General features: G+C 38.9%; 1 protein-coding gene across 3 annotated transcripts in view; it reads right to left on the reverse strand.

Annotated features, from left to right (window-relative positions):
- MYLK (myosin light chain kinase) overlaps positions 1-26067 on the reverse strand; it is a 220746-nt gene that overhangs the window by 77915 nt on the left and 116764 nt on the right. For 2 of the 3 annotated variants that reach the window (XM_086615378.1, XM_086615379.1), the window contains 3 exons: positions 7837-7974; positions 6963-7160; positions 5516-5762 (listed from right to left, as the gene is read on the reverse strand). In XM_086615378.1, coding sequence (XP_086471504.1) covers positions 5516-5762; positions 6963-7160; positions 7837-7974 — 583 coding nt within the window. Of the gene's footprint in view, positions 1-5515; positions 5763-6962; positions 7161-7836; positions 7975-20878; positions 20976-26067 lie in introns of those variants that run through there. The other variant, XM_086615380.1, reaches the window with a different exon arrangement.

Genomic DNA, 26067 nt, shown 5'->3' on the forward strand with positions numbered 1-26067 from the left:
AAAAATATTTGCCCACAAGAATTGTGTCACCAGTGGGAGAGGTTAAAGTTACAGAGACAGCACTCTCCCAGGAGAGGGATCTAGGGAAACTGAATGTGGTCCTGACAGCTGTGAAGAATAATAGCATTTCTGCAGGACGCACTTCTGCAATGCATCTTTCCCTCTGCAAATTCTTCACGTATGCAAAGCAGCAAATAAGGAAGGCAAAGTAAATCTCTCTAAACTAAGCTATTTTTCACAGACTTTGGAAAATAAAGGAGGGGGTAAGAAAGCAGGAGAGCATTTTGTTCTTTCTATTTTTAAAACCTTGGGAAGCACTTACAAGTTATGGCAATAGTGGGACATAGAAGTACCTAGATGGAAAAATGTCTCACAAGGTAGTTTTTTGATGTTAATTATGATTTCTGATCCAAACGAATGGCTGAAAACCAACCACCGGATACAAACGTTGAGTCTGTCTCTGATTCATCATATCCCCGTTCAAAAGTGTTGTCTTCTCAGGGCAAGGCCTGCTCCCAATGAAATCAAAGTGAGTTTTGTTACTGATTTTAGGAGCAGGGAGAACATAATTTTGTCTTCTGAATTCAGCTGCAGAGTCTAAAAACGTGAAGTTAATAATACTGACCCACCTTGAAGATCACAAGATGGAAAAAGAGACACAAGCCAAGAAAAATTAAGAAGAACTGAGTGGTTTAGATGCTAAATTCAATCAAGAATAATTTTGGAAACTTTGTAAATATTTTTACATTTATGCAATTTCAGAATCTAGGCAAGGCAAGATACATAGACACAGTTAGAAAAAAAGAGCTTTGCACCACGCAAGCACTACTTCAAGTCTTTCACGTCTCTGCTGTTTTGAATCGGCAATAACAATATTATTTCTGCATCTTGGGGTTCTCTGTATTGGCATTTTTTCGACAAAACCATAGACGAAGATAGATTTTAGTGGTTCTGTTATTGGAATGATAGACACGGATAAAACCTATGCTTAGTAGCTATGCTGTAAAGAAGTGTCTGGAAATATTGACTTTTGCAGGATTATTCCGTAGAATGCCCATGCACAGGACTTATCTTTAAAATGTCAAGGAATAATAATAATAAAAAACCACTAAAAACAAATAAAAGCCCAGCTGCAAAGCCTGAAGCAATTTTAAAAATAGCTCTCTGTCTTATTGTAGGATCGTTTTCCCTGGAATGGCTTTTATGTTCAAAATATCTTGAAATACTAGTTTCTTGGCAGAATCTACTCAAATATTTTCACTGAACCTTAGATGAGACTTATTGTCTGCATGTCCCTAGGAAGCACTCTCTGGAGGAAGAGGAAAAAAAAGAACTGTTAATTATAATGTGGGGACACACTGAAAATTCCTACTGGCCTACCAAGTGTGAAACAAGTACTGCAGAGTAAATTACATTTTTAAAAGAATGAACTGAAAGGGGCAAAGACGCTGATCCCTAGCTATAGCTGGTGCTTCAGTGCAGGTAACTGTAAAGCCTCAGGATGAGGTTTTGCAACTCTTTTGTGAGTTAGTTAAAAGGAGAGAAAGTCCAGACACTCTGAAGCTTTATTGCTCAAAGAAAGCAACTAATCTACTGGATCACAACTTTAGCTGACATAAAGCAGATCAGCTCTACTGGCTTCAAAGAGAATGCTCTGATTTACCTCACTTGAGGGTTTAGCCAAAAGCTTTTTATACCTGAAAGACTAATAATTTTATTTGTATTTTACAGCATTGAGTGCGAGAATGGAATAGGAAGGATTCACGGTTTTCTTTTCTAAAAATAGACAATGTGTTGATAGCAGAAAACAAGGTTTGCAAACTGTATTTTACAGAAAGACAGACTATATTTACTGTTTGGTGTAATGGAATGTAATCTCACAACTGCTTTTTATATAACTTGAATTGCAGAGTATTCAAGGTACAACCGATTTATAAGATGAACGTTTATCCCTGATTTTATTCAGATTATCAAAATCTCTAAATAAGATTAATCAACACTAACCAAACTTTTATGAAAGATGGAGTGGGAGAGAAGAGAAATACTCAGTGCCTGAAAAGACAAAGGTTAACAAAGGTTGTTTAAGGAACTGCAGGAGAATATCTGAGGCCTCTCGTGTTGACTGTGCTCTTATAAAGATAAAGGCTATCTCAACAAACACAGTCTCTGTCCAGTACTCCAAATTTCTTTGCTTACCTTTTCATTTATGATGTACACACTGACTGAGAGAACATGAGAAAGTCATACTGGGATAAAAGGATACCAGTGCTTCAATCTCTGGAAGGATGAAAGCACACAAGAAGAAAAAGATATCCGTGGTTTTCTGAGTCAAAAAAGGATTGTTATTTCCCATTTCAATCCTGATAGTTTCACTGAGACTCCAACTGATTTATCTGACTTATCCCTCAACTGCACGGGCCGGCATTTGCAGGCTATAAAATGTTCAAATTTCAATAGATGAACCGCAGTAGTGAGTGAACCTGTTGTTGTTCTTATATTTATGCAACACCATTCCTTGAGGCCTGAGCCTTGGCAGACTCAATGGAACGCTCTTAGGACAATTAAAAAGAAGAATGCAAGTGTAGAGGAATCAGAGGTCTGTGTAGGTTTAAAACAAGGACCAGGAGAGGCTACAATGACTACCTTCTGAAAAGTCAGACTTTTTTTTTTTTTCTCTTTCTCAAAGAGAGAAAGCTAACCAGAAATCATTGAGGGATCACACTGGGTTACACACCCTTCTCAGCTCACTCTGATGAAAGGAGAAAGAACTAGGAAGAGACAAACAGATCTTTTGTTAAACCCAAATTTTTAAGACCAGGGTTTTAATTTGTAAGCACCCAACATAAAAGGAGACTTGTGGAGATATCAGGACAGAATTTACAGCTTAAGAAGAATGGAGAAGAAAATTGGAAAATAATTAACACTGGTAGGAAACCATGCCCAGAATAAATTATGGGAATTGGAGAAGGAATGACTCCCTAAAAGCAGCTATGTAACATGCTTCTAAAATTGATACATGAAAAGGAGCTGCATATTTTATTTGAAAAGAAAATAATTATGTTTAAAAATAGCCCACTGTCAACTTCTCTATAAAATCTTCAGTGAATTGACTTGTGGTTTCTCAGTTATTCCATATTTTTACTGGATTTTCTAGGAGTTTTTGAGAGAAAGACACTAAATGCAGCTCTCCTCCTCTCAGGTACTGTTAAGACTGTTTCTGAATATATTTCTTAATCAAGTATTCCAGACAAATGCATGTAGTTCAAAAGCTATTTAGACAAAATTATTTGCTTCTAAAAATTAGTTTAGCTCTATTTCAAACTTGAATTTATACAGCTCCTTGGATATTCCTGAGGTAGGTACGTTCTCTGTTATTCATCATGTATAAGCAATTGCCTAAAAGCATATGGCTTTCTGTTCCCTGAATAGTAAGTGAAATTTTACAAATGACAGCAGGGTAAAAAGAGATATCAGCATTCCTCTTGCTCTAATTGCAGCATAGCTTTGCTCATTATGGATTAGAAAAAGCCAACATGGATGCACTGATCTTTGTGGGAACCTCAGCTATTTCTCCAGTAAAAGGATTAGGGAATAACTGAAACTAGCATGCAATCTGCTGTGTTGTCTTCTAGCTTTAAATCTACTTCTTCTCATCCCTCAAAAAATTGTTCTCCTCTGCTAATCTTCTGAAATAATGTATTTTCTAAGTGTTTCTGTTAAGTTCTAGAGTCATGATATTGTCAGGTTTCCACTTTGATAAATGTCTTCAGTGATGAATTTGGCCTGGGTGATCACCAGCTACACCTGATCCTTAAGGTCAACTTGTCTAAGTCAGCCACAATAAAGTCTCTCACAAAGCCCTCTTGGCTCTCCTTTGTTCTTCCTTTTCTCTTTCCTTCTTCCATTCCTGAAGTTTTGCTGAAATATCTCATTCTCTTTCAGTTCAAGTTAAACCACCAGCATATCATAAGAGAAGATGCCCATGTCCAAGGCACGCAAACCAAAGTGTGGAAACGTACCAGTAGAAGGTAGCAATTCTCACAGTTTGGCCGGCTCTCTCATGTAGAGGTTAGTGACCTTAATGAACTGAACTGGCATTTCTAATCCTGCCAGAGGTACTGAGTGTTAGAAACACCACTGATCCTCAAAGAGACTTATACAAGGTCATGTCTACATACATCCTTGTAGACAGGATGCACAAGCCAGCGTTACAAATGCCCTAGATGACCTGGGCTGATTGCGAACAAGCCAATTGTTCTGAAATGAGTCAGTTCACAATTTATTGCAGAGTACAAAGGATCTAAATCTACTGAAAAGCTTATTTGCAAAACAGTCATGGCACGTATGGCTCTACCTACATACATGTTAGTAATAAGACTTAAGTGTAGAAACTCTTCATTATAGGAAATCTTGATATACAACAGCTATAATTTTCTAAAGCACCCTTTTCTGGTGAAAAGTGAGTGCCTCATCTGACTTTAAATACTAAAATATACTGAGGCTAGTTTGTGGCTGCCTGTGATAGTCTATGGAAACATACCTTAGCGCTAGGCATCTACACAGTGACACGTCCATCATTTGTGCAACACTGGTTGGAAAATAAACTGTAACTATAAAAAATTAAACTCACTGTTTAGAGGCTAAGTGGGTTAAATTTATTAAGAAATGTGCACCCTTTTTGAGTTAGTAAGAGATTAGTAATTTATTTACAAGCAGGTAAAGGATAATTCAGTTTATAAATTTCGTACTAGCTGGATATATATGAAAGAAAAATAACTTGTTTATAGCATGAAAAACCACAGAAACGCACCATAAAGCAGGCAAGTGCAAGCAGTGTAGAACTGCAATGCTAACACTTTGTAATACTGGGCAGTATCTGTTTAAACTGATTCTTCATTTAAAGGACAGTTATTTTATCAGAAAAAAAAATCAAAACAGTTCTTCAAAATTTTGTAGGAATGACAAGAAGTTCAAAGCATCAAGGTGTCTCATTTCAAAGACATGTCAGAAGAAGGAGACTACAATTTCCATATAAAATTCAGACATTTCAAACATGGCCAGGAAACACTTTCTCCCCTTAAAGGTATGGATCATAATCTTCTGGAATGGCCCTTCCTGGTCAGGTTGGTCCCATGGAAAGCAGGCACACTTACAAATATCCAGAAAGATGCCAAATATGATAAACAATAGCTCCAAAATCAACACCTTGATTGAGGTTTCCCTTGCTAGAAGCTCAAATTGCTTCCCATACTGCTGCCACAAATCTGTGTTTTTCAGGATCCAAAAAGGAAACTCTGTATTGCTTTGTCCTTCTTTCTGACTCTTCTTGTGTTTCCTCTTTCCTCTTTGAGTTTTACTAGTTCTTGTCATACCTCAGAAATAATTTGTTCCTTTAGTACCCCACTGTTTTGTGCAAATAGGAGGGAACCGTTGTCTTCTTCAGGTGGGAATTTCAACTTGAAGGTAAATAAACTAATTGTTCCAAGGGAACAAGCTCTTTTCATAGCAAACATACCTGAGCTGAATTTCATATTGCCCTGCATGACGAGATTGCACATTCCTCAAGATCAGTGTGAAGATGTCTTCGTTTTGCAGGATTTCACATGCTGTTCCCGGCATTATTTCTTGCCCATCTTTAAACCAGTGAACAGTGGGGAAAGGATCTCCAGCAATGGCACAGGATATAAGGACATTTTGCCCCGGAGCTGCTGTCACTGATCTCGGTTTGCTAATGAACCAGGGCTGAATGCCATCCTGAGGTTCTGTAGTTTACAAACACAGTTTACAAATGAGGAGAAAATGCCAAGCTCGAATGTAACCAATAAGCCGACTAATTTCAGGGAAAGCAATCACAGACAAGAAAAGTTATTTTGAGCATGCAGGGTATAAGTTTTTAATCTTGAAATAAGTCAGGCTTTAATTTTGGAAGTAACTTGTGTTGGTACTAAAATCAATCATTTACTTGGCACTTCACTGGCTCGATCTGGGCTTATACTAAGAGCAAAACAAAGCGACTTTAAAGCTGCCCTAAAAGGAATCTTGAAGATTTGTCCTTGGAGAAAAAGGGAAGGAATAGCTTTAAGGGCAAGTGACGGTACGACGACTGCTGTGCAGATGAGAGCTCAAGTAATAAATCATCATTAACAACTGCATAAAATTGCATTTAATATGGAAGACTGACCTGGAGGCTAGATCTCAGGGGAGCTTAGAGAATAGAGGAAGGTCTGAATTCAGAGTAGACAGTGCCAACAGACTACAGACCCACCCCTGGAGGCACAGCTCTCTGAAATCCTGGGGTTAAGATCCTTTACATTAAAAATAATAGAAGTCTTCCATTGATTTCCCATGGTTCTCAGCAATGACTATGGGAAAATGTTGGCATACAGTAAGATTAGAAAAGTCCCCTGTCATGAAGATAGTGAATGCCCAATCACAGGCATTTCATAGGTACTTCAGTGTTTACTGTGAGATTTATATCACATGTGGAGATTCAAAGCCAAATTTTTTGCAGCTAGGTCTCAAATTGCAGAAATCTTGTTGTTCACCTGCTACCACTACAATGCTAATATTAAAGCCAGGATACCTGGCTTCTAGACAGCTTTCCCAAATACTCAAAGCCTTCATTAGAAAGAAAAACATCATTAAATAGTTTATATTAAGTCTGTAGCCAAGTAAGCCTTGTAGTTATAATCTGAAGCTGCATTTAGCAGTTTTGCACTGTCCCTAGGAATAGGACTCAGGAATGCATTTTTGAAATAATAACATACTGTTCCAGAGTGAAAAGTTTTTTTTTTAAAGTTGCTTCTGCTCAATATCCTTTTTAATTCAGATGCAGAGACTGAGAACTCCTAGCATCCTTCACAACAGATCTTATAAACACTCATGTACTTTAAATAGACACTCCTCTAGCACATTAGAATTATTTTCTTTTAGCATTTCCTAAGGTGGAGAAGAAATTTTACCTTGTACTGTCAATGTAGCCTGGGTTTGAGTTTCTCCTAACTCATTCCAGGCTTCACAGGTGTATTTGCCCGTGTCTTCAGGAAATACTTCCTGGATATACAGACTGTACTCATTGCCTTTCTTCTCGAAGTGGAAATCTTCTGTCTCCTGGATTTCTTTCCCATTGTGCAGCCAGATAATTTCAGGAGGTGGGTTAGCTGAAAAATGGGAAACAAGAAAAATCAGAGACACACCCAAAACCCCACCATATACCGATTACAAATATGAACAAGGTTGGTTGTTTTCTGCCGTCTGATTCTGCAATTTGATCTTCAAAACATTCAGGAATTTGACTAACATTGTCGATGCTGTCTAATGTGGAATAGTTCTAAGTCTGTTTTATTACACTTAAAATACAAACGAATAAGGGAAGCATGTATATACAACAGAGAGGGAGAATGAGTTCTAGACCCCACTAAGGTGGTTATCAAGGGTTTCTATTACCAAAGCTCATACAAGGACTGCTCTTTTCTGTAGCACTAATCTTACCCCAGCTGACAGAAATTCAATCTTGTTTGGTTCACAACAAAAGCTATTACGAGTCCACTGAGACTTGGTTTTAGTTCAACAGCGGGACTCAATAATAACCACTTTCTTCTTACTATTATTCCAAAAGAGGATCACTGTACAGGTCTGACAACATTAACACTGAACAACATTCATCCACTCTGAAGATAAGATTAGACAAACCTAGCTTTTACTTTTAAAAAATTAGCTCCTTGAAATATTATTTCCAAATGCAAAGATACCTGCTAAAAGAAAAGGACAGTGGAAAAAAGCACATACTTTGCAGTAGGACTTAAAATTTTTAAATACAGTTCTATAGCTACGCACCTGATACCTCCACAGTCATTATCACTTGACTTCCATCCATTACTTTGAGGTCAGTGAGGCCTTTAAGGAAGATGGGTGCAAACGTTGTGTTTAACTTGGCAGCCTGCGCATTTTCTGCCTTCTTGCTGCTCTTCTTTTCTGTGAAGCCAAAAAGAGAACAAAAGGGGTTTCTTACTGGAATTTTCATAACAAATTTTAACGGACCTTAGGTTCAAACTGATTTGAGTCAGTGGTCTTTTTTCAGCTCTCAGAAGGCAAAAATCACCGAAACTGCCCAAGAAGGCTGTTGTGCCTTACCAGTAGAGTCCAAGGAGAAAGGCAAGAAATGGGAATGGAACTGTCCTTCCTCCGAGGATCCTCTTAAATCATTGTTAACAGATATCATAGAGTATCACACAGAAATTTACACTCATTTTCCCCAAGTACACATGCTCAAGTGCAAAAAAAAAAAAAAACCCAAAACCAAACCCAATAACTTGTAACCAACAATTCAATGCCTTTAATTACTGCTAAATTCACACAAAAATCTTAGGATATGTTACAAGTTTCGATTCTCAGGACTGATGAGTTAAAAATGTAAACTACAGGATTTGCTACTGTGTTTGAAACTACAGAGCACTTAGATTGATAGATGGTCAGTATCAAATGGGTTTGAGTTTGCCATACTCCTCTCCTGTACTACACTTAGCCAACTGATTGACAATGGGAAAGATTGAAACCTGAGGTTATCAACATACAACATAAAACAAACTGTTGGACTAGCGATTTTGGTTTTGTCTGGTTTTTTGAGGCTGTACAATCAAATGATGGGTGCTGGAGTTAAATTAATCACTCTTAAAAATAAAATCTGTCTGTGATAGATGTGTAATTTCCAGCATCCTCAGTGGTCTCCTCTGTCTTGGATTCAGACGCTATGAAGCAAGATCATTTAACTGTGACCTATATGGTACCCTAGACTAGGAAAGATACTTCTGCTCTAAAAACCTGAGCAAAGACACATCTGAAGCCAAAGTAGTGATCATGACCAAATGTAAGAAGTCATAAATATTTATTGGTCACTTGGATACACTTTTTGTTTTGTTTAGCTTGAGTTCAGACCTCTTACGTATTGCCTTTAAAATGCCAACCCTACTTTCTGTCCATACATGAAAGTCGCTTCATTTTACTTATTCCTACCTTCAAAATTTTCAAAGGTATATTAAGATCATCCAAAATAGCATTATAGCAACACAGAGTGACAGGCTAGAAAAAAAAACACCGTTCATAAAAGGATGGTGATTAGAAAAACTGAAAACACCTCACTGAGCAAGTCCACTGAACCTCCTGGAGGCGAAAAGTTAAGCTTGTCCCAGGGTTATTTAAGCTCAATGTAAATTTGGAAGCTGCCTAGGGAGGAAGTTTTTCCTCTTCTCTAGCAAAGCTTTTTCTAGCCAAAATCTTGTCTTGCTGGCTTACGTCGTAGGTCTTTTCTTGGCACTGAGCAGTGAGACATTGATGCATGTGAGAACGGAAATATGGGACCTGACTGAGACCCACTCTGCTCGGTGTTATGGACTTAATACTCTAAAATGCCTGATTCACCATCAAGCCACATTGATCAGTCTTAGGGATTCCTATAGCACCTGCCTGTAAGTGACTAATGCTGTGTAGAAGATAGCCATGAAGTTGGGTCAAACTCATCTAGGTAATAAACTGCTGTGGTTCACCATATTCCTCTGTTTTGTACTGTTTACTCAGTGAAACAGCATCAAACAACTGCTGCACTAACCAATATCTACACATGCTCCTTCACTACTCCAACACCTTGCAGAAAATCCCTTTGTCCCTCAAACTGACACAGACCTGGGAGGTAAAGCAGAAATCCATATAATGTGAAAAAGGAAGAAAAGAGAAAGAAAGGAGGAAAACAAAATAACAAGAAAGTGATAGAACAGGAAAGAGGCATAAAAGAGGGGAAAAAAGGAAAAAAGGAAAAAAAAGGACAGTTAAATGATAATGTTTCTGTTATCCCTTTTGTTGAAATAATTCGTAACACTGCAAATCGGAAAAGGCAGATATGCAACAAAAGGAGAGCAGGAAAAGGAAAATAAAAGGAGAGGTGTGGTTCTAGACCAACAGAGAAACAGACCTGGGGTATGACCAGAGAAGTTCAAGCCTTCAGAGAAGGATATATAACAAAAAAAAAGAGTCGAAACAGCTCCCATGATAGAGTTAACAGTGACCAGGAAACAAATTTGCTAGTAGTGGCTCTAACAGCAACTCTCCCAGAACAGACCAAGCTGCCTCCAGCAGAGCCCTGGTACAAACAGCATTAAGTACTAGCAGCACTCCTCATCTCTCGCAACTGGCTCTTCGCTTTATTAGACTGCCGTGCCTATTCCATGTCATCTAAGTAAATGGATTTCTGTAATCAACGAAGACAATATAGTATAACAGCCTCAGCTTATTAAAAAGAAATGGGTGAGCAACTACAGAAGGAATAGAGCAAAATCATTTCCTAAAAGGAATTCTTCAGCAATGCTAACTCCTCCAAAATATATGCTGCAGAAATAAAAGTTTTATGTACCGGAATAAAACCACCTTCTTGCACAGAGCTGCATAAACATTAAAAGGAAGCAGGCAAAATAACTCACCGTAATTGCATACATGAATCACAAACCTAACAAGATTACAAAAAAGTTAGACTTCAGTTTCTGAAGTTTTCAGGCAAACGTATCCTATGTTGGTGAGGAGACCTACTCATATGAGTGACATTAAGAAGATTTACTGGGGGTTCAGGCCCTACCCCTGAAAGAGTGACTTGCAGGATTAAAGGATGAAGAACAACTTGCCATTGTTACTGATCACTGTTCACTACTTGTAAGTGGAGCTGTCAAATTGAAATGAAGGGGGCCAGAACCTCCTCGTCATCGCACAAATCTTAAAAACAGCATTTACACTAAATTTAAGCACTGCATAGGTTTATGCTGATCTCTTTTATGAAGACCAGTTCTGTGCCTAAACAGAAAATTATGATGGTAAGTATTGAAAAACAGAAGTCTATGGTATATGAGTAGTAAAAAACTTCAAGATTATTGTTTCAGCAGTGCAAGAAAAGTTACTGGAGAGACAAAAGAGTTATTTGATTAGGGGAAACTGAAAGAAATGCAGAGAAATATTAAGATGGATTATGAAGTCTGAAATATTGAAATCTTGAGGATTACTCCAGGGACAGAAACAAATTCAACTTTATATATCATAAACTTTCTGAAGACATTCCTATCCTTGTAAACCTATCATATATCAATGCACGTACACCTTGATTTAGTCCTTGAAGTATTACCTGATTTCTCAATGTCTACTACAAAGCAGGAGTAAAAATGTCTCCCTTTCTAATGCTGATGTTTTTTGGAGCGTGGGGGCAGCGAAGTCATTCCTTTACCAACAGATATGAAATCTGTTGCATGCAAGAGCTCAAAACTTAGAAGCTAGCATGGCTAAGGTAACCAGTACTCCTTTTCAAACGTGTGACATGCAGGATGCAGTAAATATATGGCTAAAAAGACTGACTTATGGCAAGTCGAACAGGCTTTCTTCAAAACACAAGCATTCTCCCCTTTTAAATATTTTTTTTAATAGGGATATCTAATCTTATGCTACTGTTGCTCAGTAGTATACGTTAACCAGTAGTGTATGCTTATTGTACCAACAACTTCAGCAGAATACCGCAAAAATTGTCTAATGTTTCTTGACTTGGCAGCAACAATTAAAAAGACCGATGTTTTAATCCATAAATGTTACGTGTTCATTAAGAAACCATAGAGGCTCATTTCATGTAACATTTCTTCCTTTACTTAAAATTTGATAGTGTTCATTTCTAGACTTAGAAAAAATTAAACTGACCTACTGAAAACTTTAGTTTCTCACAGATGTTTTACACAAGACAACACAGTTATTTAGTTTTACTTAGTCTTAGTCTAAAATGATTGCATTTTCTCAGAAGGGACCGACGCAATCACACAGAGGCCAAATTACAGAGCCTGAATGTTAACTATTTTCAAATTCTTCTGAAGCTTGTAAATGCTTTCAGTTGTTTATTTATTACATAGCACCATGCAGTGACTCAGTGCTTTTCTGATGAAGGCTTTAACATTTCACAACTTTACCATGAGATAGCAGCACTGTACATTTTCACAGCTTATTTTAATACACCTAAAGGCTTCTTCAATCTTAGACTTTACAGCTCTTGTTTGGAAAAACAACAATCAATTTGATTTTGGAGGGTACTTGGGAAAAGATGGGACACTGCTCATTTACGATTACGCAAATAACTCCTGTTCCCATTTACGGTGAAAAGATATTGGGTGATTCTCCTTCCTTCTGAAAACACTTGGCTAACTATTTTGCCAGGAAAGTAGTACAAGGAAAACTATAAGCAAAAAAGCCAGGCACTGTTTGCAAAAGGGCAGCTTCAAAAAGTCTAACAACCATAGAAGTTCACATTCTCTGGCCACAGCTAGGTGCTAGCTAGTCTCCTACATCAGGAACAAAATCTGAGACTTGTGCCAGGAAAATGGAAGGCAAGGAGATAAGAAATACAGGACACAAATAAGCAAGCTGCACACAACGAAAGGCTAATATCAGGACTTGCTTTCCCTCCTTCCTCCAAAGCCCCTTTCGCCACATGAACTCTGCTGGGGTTCAAAATTCATATGCTCTTCAGTGACAGTTGGCTTCAAATCCCAAAGCAGGGGGAAGGAAGAGAAAGCAGAAAGCACAGGTACAGCTCCCAGCTCAGATAGTGCAAGTCACTCTGCTTCTGGCTGAAACAACCTCTTTCATAACACTGCAGGGCATTTTTGCTGCCAAAACTATAGACAAGAAAAATACGGCACATCTGGCACCAGAAAGGAAATCTGGAACCTAAGGAAAATTTTGTCTGACATTAGTATAAGGGCATGACTTTGTTATATATCTTCACATCCTCAAGCTTAATCAACCGGATACGAAAAAGAGGAGATCCAATCTCTTCCTATTATGTTAATGCACTCTAAGCACCTATAGCCATTTAACATCTCCCTCACCACTCTTACTTCTTATTACTTTCAAGTAGGTGTAGGTTCACTTCTAATAATGAAAAGAAAGAATATAACAGTTAATGCATAGCAGTATTGCCATAGCGACTAAAAAAATTCTATCCCAGGCAGCTAATTTTCTCCCTCCCATTCCTTTTGCCAATCAACTTCTGTTGCTGCAGTGAGTTGTCCCCAGGTGGATCACGTCAAAGCAATTCATGAGGAACATCAGAAAACACAGCATAGGGTGGGTTTGATAAAACACAGGTACATTTCAATAGCTTGTTTTCAAACTGTGCAACTAGTTTATTTCACAGCAGCTTATAAAAGCTGCCACAATTTTTTAACCACAGCTGTTGGTTTCATGCAGGTCAAATCACGCAAGATAATGCAGAAGATACTATGATTTCCTCAAAGGCTGCTTACATAGCACTGAATTCTCACAGGCTCTTATAAAATTATGAAACCAAGAAGTTTAACAATTTTTGCACAGAGCTGTGGTCTGGCATAATACATAAGCCCAGCTGGGGCGTTCTCTGGTGAGCAGTGGTCTCTCTGTCATTTCAACAGACATTTGATAAGGCATTACACAGGGTGATAGATTTAAAAGTCCACCACAATGATCCCACCTATATGGTTCCTATGGTTTTTGCCTTTCCTCAGGCTTTAATATGCATGAATGTTGGGAAAGAGCAAGTAATAAGATGCACAGCTCAGTGGGAAACACAGCCTGGGGGACCAGAAATAGCAAGCAAAGCATTTAAAGGGTACCTTACATACCCACATATGTTTTCTACAAAGCAAAAGTAATATCGACTTTTCCCACAGCATTGCCTTACCCCTAAGAGTTCATTTGTTTTTATGAGAAAGACACTCTAACAAGCATCCAAATCTATGTTTAAAAAAGCCACTTAGTGCATTAAATCCACAGAGATTAAGGAGAATTTAATCTCTTCCAGTTTCTTAGAAAAATACAGATTCTCAGCATCTGGCACCAGAAAGGAAATCTGGAACCTTGGATGGCAATGGGAAAAGAGATGTATTGCCTCTGATACACAACTATTTCTATGAATCTCTTATTCTGTTTTCCCATGTTTCTGTAATCAATAGTAAATTAATCCATCTACAGCTACCATATCAAACATCTGTTTATCTATTAAGTTGTATTAATAGAAATCTAAGGTGATAAAAAAATGCTTTCCTGTTGTTTGATATTTCTCAATTCAGGATTTGAAGAGTCCTTATATAAATTTAACCTTCATATATCTGCAGAGTGGAAATCATTGCAAGAGGAGTTTTAATGTTAGCCGTGGGCCTAAGCCAAAATACACTTGAATTTTTTAAAACCTAGACCTGGATCAGAAGTCAGTGCTTTAACATGTTTTTATACTGATAAGCAAGTGTGAGTTACTGTGTTGAAGGTGCATATGTAAAAAAAAAGTGGAAAATTGGTGCTGCACGGAATAGTTAACCTACTACAAATCAATTACACAATACACATGTACCAGTTTAACTGCAAGTATGCAGCCAACTATTTACTTTCTAAGGCAAAAGATATGGATATATCTATACACTCAGAGAGAAGGAAAAAAATAATCAGTAACTGATTGGATATCTGTGGCATTTCCGTTCTCAGATTTGCTGTTAAAACTCGAGTAAAGAAGAAAATCCAGATCCAGATGTAAACTTTAAGAAGGTTTCCAAAGACTGGATCTAGGTTTTACCTGGCCTATAGTCAAAAGAGTTACCATTTTATAGACACCATTTATTCTAGTGAATTTTCTTGTTCATTTGCCTACCCAGATGTACTGAAGACTTTTTAACGTGAGCTGCAGAATGCTGACATCTCCTGTTGAAATATCAGGACTTCAGCATGCTCAACACTGCACAGAATAACACAATGATTGAGTTGGGAAGAGACCTTTGGAGATCATCTAGTCCAGCCCCTGGCTCACGCAGGGTCAGTGCTGCACACATATGCACCTTCAGTGCAACAACACAGCTGCACAAGATCAGCGTTACAACTGGTTACACGTCAAGGACATGCGAAGAATAGAGAGTTTGCTGCCTTATGTTCAGAACGCTGCAAACAACTTGCAGTGTTTAGTCTTATAAAAGATTTAATTATGCTCAAGAAATCTGCTTGCCAGAACCATGTGGTTAACTGCCAAATAATGCCTAGTCAGAGACGTGCGAAGGACTGCCTCAGCAACATTTACCATTTATGGTGTTTAAATATCATTTTGGCTCAGAGGATAGTAAGTCAACTGAGCTGAGGGGAATGCTTAACTCAAAAAGCTCTCTGTGTGAGCAAGCTCAGAGAGAGAAGCAGCAGATTCCACTAAAATCTCTCAAACCAAGACACAGGTTCACACACAGATCTTGAAAAAAGTTTCACCTCTCCAAATATTTTCAATGTAAATAAATGCAGCTGTTACCAGATCTCATGTTAACAATGCTATCAACTCAAAAAATAACAGATTTTATAAGGCAGAAAATTGATATTAGGACACTCATCTCATCTTTCTTCCTGTAAAGTATTTTTCTGTCTCAGGCCTGAAGTGCTGTGGTCAAAATATTTTCTGCAAGTTTTCCAAGAATTCCAGACTTGATTTATACTGGCATAAAAAAAATACAAGACCTCTATGTTCTTGAGACATGTAGGGACATTTCTGCTTTATTAAAGATCTCAGGTTGGTATGCCATTTTGCAAACTTAGGTCATGAGAACTAGATGTTTAATGACCTAGCAATGTTCTTTACACATCTACCTCCCATCATTTATTTCTGTAGTTACAATATGTTTTTGTAAATGGAAGGTAAGATTGAAATATCCTTGGGAGATGCTTTCACTGAAGAGCTGGGCCAAATTATAGTCTGGATGTTGTGCCTTGCATTACACAGAAAAGCTGTTAACCTGAGTTTAACAATGCCCTAAGCCTATACTAGTCAGGGTGGTTAGGGATATGCAAAGGTGGCCGAGTTCCACTTTATCCAGTCTGGCAATCTATTTATTTTACTGCAGGCTAGTCTTCCAGCCCTATTCTGCAGCTCCATGTACGCTCCTCCTTGCCTGAGTCTTTCCTTCTGTATGGAATAGCACCAGGTCATCAGCATTTTAGCTTCTGTTTTGTCTACTCAGTTTGTTTTGCAAGCCACAGCATCTGAAAGAGATGCCACCTCAGAAATCCCACTATCAAAAGGCTGACTACACCAGTAAGAATAATGATTTGGGAGAAAGAGTCAGAATAGGATAGACTGTTTCAGCTGGAAGGGACCTGCAACAATCATCTAGTCCAACTGCCTGAACAATCCAGGGCTGACCACAAGTTAAAGCATGTTGTTAAGGGCATTGTCCAAATGCGTCTTAAAACACTGACAGGCTTGGGGCATTGACCACCTCTCTAGGAAGCCTGTTCCAGTGTTTGAGTACTCTCTTGGTAAATAAATGCTTCCTAATGTCCAGTCTAAACCTCCCCTGGTGCAGCTTTGAATCATTCCCATGTGCCCTGCCACTGGATCCCAGAGAGAAGAGTTCAGCACCTCCCTTTCCACTTCCCCTCCTCTGAAAAATCTGGATTTAGAGTGCAGGGGACAGAGATACACAGTAGCCAGCTGAGTTCATGGCAGATCACTCTACAGTCAGCAGATAGAATACCTCAGCCACAGTCTCACTGCAAGTTTTTTCAGCCAAAGTGGCATTTGCTTTTGCCTTCATAAATGTCTGCCTTAGTAATGACTAACTCTGTTTGCAAGTTATTTACATGAAGTAATTGCTCTTTTGTCACTGCCACAGACAGCAACTCCATGGAAGGCTTGAGAGCACGTATACCTACCAAATGTGTTTATAAGACAGCTCAGCTGGCCCACTGCTCACAAATTCCCCAGCGTTAGACACCAGTCTGACAAAGAGAACTGAAGAAAAGGTGCTTCACATATGCTAGATCAAGCCAGGTTAGCTCCACGGTGACAATGTGCATACTGCTGAGGCAGAGCTTCGCCTTCACATGTACAGTCTCAATTTTTGGTGTGGCTGCCCAGGTAGAATTTAACTTAATTGCCGTGTATCATGATAGATAGAGATACCACTTCCATTAGAAAATGCACTGGGCTATGCATGAGCTGAAACGCAATGGAAGCACCATGAGAACAGGCAGTCACACAGAGCACAAGAGTCCCCCATACTGATACAAAGAGTTAGAGCCCCTTCAGCCCTTCCCTCCTCTGGCAAGTCCACACTGGCAACAGAACAGTTAACCTGTGGTAAGATTAAAACAGTTCTCGCTCTGTGTGAGTAATCAAAAGGACACTGTACTAAGAATGCTCTGAAGGAGCTCCTCAAATAAGACAAGTAAGACTCAGCTTGAGGGCAAGGAAACATTTGAAGCTAGAGTAAGAAGAAGAAAAAAAAAAAAGGAAAAAATACAGCAAAAATACAGCAACATTATATTTCTGGGTAAAAGTCCGTGTTAGAAAGGAACTCTGAATTAAGGCTTATTTGGCATTTAAGTCCAGTAAAGTTAAGGTAGTTCTAGTATGATACTGTTTGTGGTCAGTTTTCTTCTTGACGAATTTATATTAAAAATCTCACAAACACAGATGTTAGTCTGGAGGGAAAAAAAAAACCACGAAGGCAAAGAAAAAGGCAAAGTCTGTGTATGTGGACTGGTAATCGAGGCTTGACTACAGTGGAGCTGCATGGAAACACCTTCAGTAGTGTACAGCTATACAAAATTCCTGCCCTCTGTTCCTTTCCTCTACTACACAGGAATGACCCACTCATTAGGACTCACACTATAACCTGTGTTAAGGCACTCAGACATCTCCGTATTGCTCATTTTTCCACTCCGTAAAATAGAAACCTTCTTCTAAAAGTGTATAATTGCTTTACAAAATCAGACTTCAAGAAGAAACGCTAAAGCAGGTGTTAGAGTTGTGTATCTGTCTAATTAGATATATTTTCTATCCCAAATGTACCTACAACAGGTTGTTATGCTGCTTCTGTTATGTGGACATTTTTGCCTTTTAGGGCAAGAGAACTGCATAGACTCACAGAACTATTAAGGACAAGGCAGGACCTGCTGAATTTCAGCATGGGAGCCCTGTATTTGTTTTTTTCAGCTTTGTTTTCAGTTTTGTTGGCCATACTAACCCAGGGACTCTATGCTGCAACTCAGTTTGATGCTTGAGCAACACACTTAAATTTGTAAGACTAAACTGAAGAAATATACCTTTAAGAACTTGCCATCCTTACTTGGCTTTACATACACAAGCCATGTATTTGAAATTTTCAGGTTTCTCTTTAGTCACCTAACTCAAAGACAGATGCTTCCCTTAGTCAAACCCATCTCCTCTTTTCCTTACTTGGACCTTCCTTTCCTACAACCCTACTTCTCCTTCTGCATATGCTGTTGATAAAGCAATTCTTTAATTCTCACCTTTACAGCTCTTCTCTTTCTGCTGATGCTGAATATTCCTTGCTTATACACTCACAACCCTCCTCCATAGTCCTCCCATTTCGTTATACTTTTGATAATGGTATTCACAAATATATTTATATTGAAAAGACATATGCACATCACCCTGCTCTCAAACTAATGTCTTTAGTTCACTGAGTCCTTCGATTAAAAGCCGTTTTTTGTCTTCTTGAACACATGACAAGACGCTTGTAAGGCCCTGACATCCTCTGCTTTCCTGTAAGCATCAGCCCTGCTCCTCTGCTTATGTAAGGATCTTTCTTCGGGAAGTGCAACTTCCATGAGAATTTTGCACTGAAACATATACATGTTTGTTTGTGTACGTTTTACATCAGCTGGTCATACAAGGTACTCAACAGGTTTCTAAATGCTGTCAACATGTCTGCTCCCAAATCCAAGAGAAATTAATAGAAAGGGACAAAACTCACACTAACAGATGTGCTAATTCTCTTTAAAAAAAAAAATGAAAAAAATAGGCACAGATATATCCTCAGAGTCTGTCTTACTGCCTCTGTAATTTTAATTCTAACATTGTAAACAACTTGCTTAAAGACATATTTCACCTTTTGATTTGTAGTTTAAAGGCAAACATCAATCCTACAGGTACTCTTCCATTTGTGACTTTCACTCTGCCTAAGTATGAGGCACTAGAGATGAAAAGCTTAAATGTGAAAACAGGTTACTACTAGCACTTAATTAACCATTTTACCTGTGATGTCGTGGTTTTTAATTGTTACATAACCATTCTACAGACTGAATTTCTCTTTGGTGGCTACTCCATCTGAAGTATCATGACTGATGGCACAGAAGTGAGTAAAATACGCATTTGCTCTTTGTCACATTTGTTTAGCAATATTTGCACAACAGGACTGTTTTGATACATCCAAGTTAATCCATTGGTCATGGAAAGGAAGCTCAGTGAAGCTAGGCTGGAAGTCAATTCACAGAAGTAATGAGAGCTGGGTGAATTCATAACTACATGAGAAAAGCAGGAAAAAGGCCAGGAAATGAACGTAGACAGAAATGATGCTTAATGTCGGAAACCAAGTCCATTTTCCTCCTGAAAAACACACATTACATCCAACTCTCAAATGCTTTGGGACTGGTTTTCAGGGATTAATTCTGATTAGTGCTTCCTCCCATCCTACAGCTTGCCTACCTCAAATCTACCTGCACAACAGTAATTTCTGGAGCGTTTTACAAATTGAGCTAATCCTATGAGATAGTTTGATGGCTGACTGTTTACAGAGTTCACATTCGCTAATTCACATCAGCTGTTCTTGGAAACATTCTTTGTTTCCAAGCATCATGCCCATGCTTTCCAAATTACTCAGGCATACATTCAGTTAACAGGTTTTATACGTATTTTGATGACTTCCACTTTTCAGCTGAAGCTTACAGCATTATAGAATTTGGCAATCCAAGTTTGGACAGTTTGCCCCTTGGCCAATGCAGGGCCATTCCCAAGACTGTTATAATAGCCATCTGTTTTCTGTCATTCTTGTACATAACAGCTTAATTTTCGCAGCATTTGATCACTTCACAGTTGAGAAGACTGTCAGATGCAGGGGTGGGGTTTTTTTTCATGTTTCTTTTCTTTTTAAATCAAACATTTTTTCTGTCAGCATCTCATCTTTGTTTTTCGTTTATAAGAAATACTAATGCAATTCCTGCCATTTAATTTTTGCTCATTCTGCAAGCACTCATCCCTCATTTGCATTCAAATTTGATTCCCCTTTTACTGGAAATGACTTATATCAAGAAGCTGTCTTCACAGAACATTGTTTATATTGACAGCACAAATCCTATATCATTAAAAGCTTCCACATATGTTTTGCTTTTGCTCTTAATTTTTGGTCTCTAGCCGACATTGCATTTCACATTTGGTCCTGAGGTGCTGAAAGAAGGCAAGTTTAAGAAAAAAAGCAGCTTAGTCTCACAAGAATTACATTTGTTTGTGACCCATACAGAGTGCTGGACTGAGAACTTTGGGACATTCTTGAAAGCACTGGAACAGTTTATGTGATGCTCACGACAGCTTACCTCTGACCTTTCGAAACAGTAACAAACCCCCTTCCCTTTCACTTACTGCTCTGAAACCAAGAGCAAGTGGTTGGCCAAGCGGGTCCACCAGCCGCTGGCCTGGAAGGCCATTTAAACGTTTAGCAAGACTAGATTTGTATATTTTGGAGTCTTCTGTAGTCCTGTATGTTTATGCTACAGTTGAAATACAGCAAAATGCTTTCAGATAGTGACTTCGAAAAGCTGTCACAAATATTTCATCACTTGTAGGCAAGTAAGACATCATACTTCATTCACCTTAGGCAGAAATATGTATCTCAGAGAAACAAAGCTGTAGCCTCTCAATTAAGGCTTCAAAGAGAGGCTGCTTATTGCAGTGATAGCCTTCTTTAAAAGATTAATGTCTAAGAGAGGTCATTCTGAGATAGAAAGAAAAACAACCCACAATCTGAAGACAGTATTTCTCACGACTGGAGGAAAAGACTCCTACCTGAAAGCCTTTCTTCCACCTCCTTATATTTCACGGTCCCACTCACACAAGATGGAAGAGTGACAGGAACAAAACAAACTGGTTTTCCAGAAAGCATCTCCCTTCACTGCTCCGATAAACTGGTTACAGCAGGGACTCTGACAGGCTTTCAGGTGACTCTAATCTGCTCGTCCAACGATCAATGAATGACTACAGTAATCGGATTGTAAGGGCTACAGGCTTCCCAACATAGACACTTACGCTGCGGAGGCTGCACTAAAAAAAAAGTGTGAACAGAAAGAGGTGGGGGAGAAAGGGGAACAGATGTGAAGTCAGGAAAGTGCACTGCTGTCAGGGAGGGAGAAATGAGGTCAACAGCCACTAAGCAGGAGCAGCAGTATTTGCTGAATAGTGTTTGCTCACTAAGGGAGGCAGTATTAGGCCTCTATTCCAAAAAGCAGCATGCAGAAGACAAGCATCGGCAAACGGGTGGCTGCAGAGCATTAGAGCCCACAAAAGTACCCTGGCTGCAAGCCTGTGCTGCTGCTATCACCACCCATGACTTATGCCCTCCCTCTTGAAATCAATCCATGATGCTGCTGCCTGGTGGGAGGAGGCTGGTGAACTCTCAAGGAGCTTGCGGTGGGTCAGAGATTTTATTTGTCATCTACTGCAGAACTGCAAGAGGACATTCTCCTGGGAGTCAGCCCTCATGCAACAAGCTCTCCAACTTAATGCCATACCTACAGAAAGCTGGAAAAAGCTATTAACTGCCTCTCTTACATGCAGAGTCAGTTTGCAAAAGAACAAAACCTTCCTACACAGTATTAATTTGGTTTGGCACAGCAGTAGATGGAGCCCATCATATGTTCCATCCCTATTCCTGCTCTCTCTCCAGCCTGTAATTTTGCACAGTACAACCAGGTATTGGTGTGAATGTCGGGTGGTTAAACATCCCTTTGACACACCTTTTCTACAGGTGGATCTGACCTACAATTCTTTGTCAGGGATTAGTTAACTGACAGAGACAACTACATATCAGGAGGCTTATCTCAGGTGTGATGCAGACCTGAAGAACAGTCTCTATGGCTGGGAGCTCCCTCACCTTCCAACTATACTACTTATTACCAATTGTCTCGCCTAAATACTATGAGTGTCACAGCTACAGCAAAGCACTTACACTGACTCACTATATAGGTGCATCCAAAACCAGTTAACTTCTCGTCACTTCAGTTTTCTATTCATGAAAAACTGATTAAAACATTCAGTCACCCTGATAAAAAGCTGATTAATATTAATATTCAACTTCAGTATCTACAATTGCCATCAGTACATAATGACTGTATATTTCAGGTGACCTGAATGATGTAATCTGCATATCCCTGTTGAGGAGCTGGGTTTGGTTTTTTGGGTGGGTTTTTTTTTTTGGTGTGTGGGTTTTTTGTGTGTGTTTTGTTTGTTTGTTTTGTTTTGTTTTTAAATGAGATGCCCAGAGTATTTAAAAAATAGCTTGTACAGTTATTTTCATATCACAAAACAATATGAAAATTGTAATATTAAATGGGAACACCAACCTAATTGCCTAGCTTGCACACACAATAACAGCAACAACTCGGTCACGCACACATTGCTTAAAAACTTTAAAAAAAAAAATTGTACATCAGCCCCAAAGCCTCCCACATTCTGATTTTTCTGTGTATAGAAAATGATGCATAAGTTAGGAGGAAAAAAATTCTAACATTTCGGAGCAGCAAGTGGTACAATTTCAGGATTGTCTGTCATTGAATGTTTGAATAACTCGGACCATGTTTCTCACCTCTCAGGTTTTCTTGCATTAGACTAATTAATCTAGCATTTTATCCAGCACACCCCACTCACTGGAGAGTTCAGTTAGAAAAAGTTCTCATGGTGAAGACATCTGTTAGGCTAGTTTTTCAAAGGAACGCTGCTCATTCTCTGTAGTTCATATTTACCTGTATTTCAGTTGTAAGAAACTGCTGTCACAGGGAAGATGGCTGTTGGGATTCAATTTAGTCTACTTAGTCTTTTACAAGGCCAAAATTAGCTTCACCTTGATTAACTTAGTTTCTCCACAAACTACCTAATGGATCTATCTCAGTTTACTCAGCCTTCAGACCACTTAAGTGATCTGTTATTTTCTTGTCTTAAATAAGCAGAAGACTGATTAGTTTGAATTTTTTAAGACCATTGCAATTCTTATGCCCCATCCATATGAAGTATGGGAGTTTTTCGACACAGAGCCGAAAGCCTCCTACAAACAGCTAAGTAACTTCAGCATTTTTCATACAAAACAAAGGAAGGACTGAGGTTGCTCAGCACTGGGCAGAATTTATCCTGCTTAATATAAGGAAGCAAAAGACAACCATAAATGAATCTGAGACTGATGACTTAGAAAGAATGCTATGCTCCAATAAGCCTAGCGAGTTATTGAGGGCCCAACGCAAAGCATACTCAAAGTGCTGGAAAAATTCCCCCCTTGTGTTTAACAGGACTTGGAGCAGTAGCCCTGTATGGGGCAAAGTGCCTTTAAAACGTTGTTTCCTACAATAATCCCACAAAAGGAATTTTCCTTTGACAAAAACAAAGAACAGATCTAAAGGACAAAGAACACAAAAAAGATGATCAGAAAACATTAATGTGTGGCCAGGTAACAGCTGTGACCTACTAGAAGGTTTAAGTATCATCTTGTACTATAATTCAAACATGAGGCTTATGTTGTAGTTGTTTTTCTGTTTTCCTTTTGAACAGTTTGTCACTGACTATCCTTGCTGCCAGTATGGGACTTTTCTGAGTTATCTGTGAGCTTAATTTAATTTAGAAGGTGGAGCTTTTTGCCTTTGAAAAATAAAACTGAGTTTTACTGACTCAGTTTACTGACAATTTATTCCAGGCAAAGTTTCCCCAATAGTCACAGCAGATATGCCCTTCCATGAGACCCTTGCTGAGTCAGAATAGCGAAGTCAAAAGTGGCAATATGAAATGAAATGCAGACCCAGACAGACTCAGTGATGTCTCCAAGGACCACAGTAGTAAGTTAAGGAAAAGCTGAATTCTGGCACTGGTCTGATACTGATGATATGCCAAGAACATCCATTCCTTCTTAGATTAAATACAAATTACTTTTCATATACAAAAAGAAAAGATTTCTCTAGTAATGAATGAACAAACCGAACATTGCATGAAACCTGAAAACCTTCAATCACCTTGGAGACAAAAAGGAACTGGAGAGACAAGGGTTATAATTCAGGAACAGTTTTTACAGACTATTCCAAAAATCAATGTCTGGTCAGGAGAGGATTTTTGAAATTTTCTCTCTTTCTGCACGTACACTGATTTCCTGTGGTAATCTGTCTGCAAAAGCTGAGCATTTAGAGAAGTGTTAGCAGCAGCATTCAGAGTCTCAGAGAACTCTAATGCCAATAAGCATTTGCTAGAGGGTCTGATGGAAAAAATATATGAGCAGATAAGAGATTTGGAAACCACGATTTTAAATTTGGTACTATTTTTGGCAGGCAAATCCACATTGATCTGAGTCTTGGGGAAAGTTACTGTAATCCTCACGGCAACAGGGACATAATGAGTTTTAGAGAGGAAGTGGAGGGGACAGCTAAAGCTGTAAAAATGTTGAACATGAGGCTTTACAGCTTGTCACGCATGTTCTTAATTTTGCTCTTGTTCTTCCCCCCACAATCCATGACTCCCAGAAAATACAATGGAATGCAAAACGAAGGAACTAACTTCCCATAACAGTGGAAATGCATCTTTCTAGCCCCAGACCAGCTAAAGTACAGGAGGAATCCAACTCAGTGCAACAACGACTACGTAGCCTGAAATAGCTCAGCAGAGTACACAAGCCTAAGGAAAGGCTAGGTCACTATTGCTCCACATTAGCATTGTATGTCAACCCTAAAATAACTCCGAAATGGTTAGTAAGAGAGGGGTTGTCTTTTTAGTTTCTGTGTCCCAGTGAATAATCAGCAGGTCCCATGTCAAAGACAGCTCCCTTGAGGTGGAGCGCTCGATCGGCGCTTAGCTAATGCAGATGAAATGCTTCAGAGAAATTATAAATGACAGCTTTGAGAACAGCTTAGTTTCAAGGCTTATTTTAAATCAATGTTTTCCCTTATGCCTTTTTTCAGGGGGGGAGGGGGAGGGTAGGGAGGGAATGACTGCATTTCCAATTTGATAATCAAGAAATTAACTCATAGGTTTACCAGAATGACTTTGTTTTCATTTTAAGCTTGTCTAGGGTTTTAAGTGGATTCATACAGACAGAATAGGGGCAGGCATATCACTGAAGTGCTGTAGACAAACTCCACAGAACATTGGCAAATGAAGACAAATCTTGGGATCCCAGGGATCAGGGTACATTTCCCACTACTCTGTGTGTACAAATTTGGGGCAGGTACTATTCGGTTGTAGGCAAATGGAATAGTTACTTTGGCAGCTGTCACTCAGCAGTCTGTTGGACAAGCAATGCCAAACTATTATAACTTTGGGAAAAAATCATTTCCAGATTACAAATACAAAATACAGGCTTTATTGTAGAGGGAGGGGGAATCTGAGGGACAAGGATTGTAGAGGGAAGGGGCTGATCATCTCCAGGCCATAAAAAAAAAAAAACACCTGTACAAACTGATGCCAGGTGAGATTGTAAGAATAAAGACCATAGTACTGATTGATACTACCTCACTGTTCAATTTATCGATAGGATTCTGTCATCTCGTGTCTCCATTGCGATCTCTGGTCTTTTAGACTGTGTTGTTCAGATCCTAGTGCAGAATTACTGCTTTCATGGGTAGATCAGCGATGTCAAATCAGCACTGAGGCTACCAAATTGTTGACATTTGCTAAGAGGGTGCTCTCAGATTTCAGATACAACAGATCACCTCGACTGCTTACTACAATGTTCTTCCAGTGCTTTCATTACCAAAATTCTACTTATTTAGAGATATACTGCTCCCAATTAGCCAATACATACCTCTTCAGAATTATCTCTGACAAATTCTGGTAGCAGAACAAGAATATTGGCAATTGCTATTGTAATTGCAGTCCCTGGCACTGGTCTCTGTGCTCTGACTTTCAAGAGAAAGGAGTAGCATCTGCCTCCTCACCACAACACACTCTGCCTGATGGCTGATATTGGTGATACTGCATTTATTTTTGTTTCAGCAGCGACAGTCCTTTCC

This window comes from Tauraco erythrolophus, chromosome 8, assembly GCF_009769465.1.
Source record: "Tauraco erythrolophus isolate bTauEry1 chromosome 8, bTauEry1.pri, whole genome shotgun sequence".
Lineage (NCBI taxonomy): Eukaryota > Metazoa > Chordata > Aves > Musophagiformes > Musophagidae > Tauraco > Tauraco erythrolophus.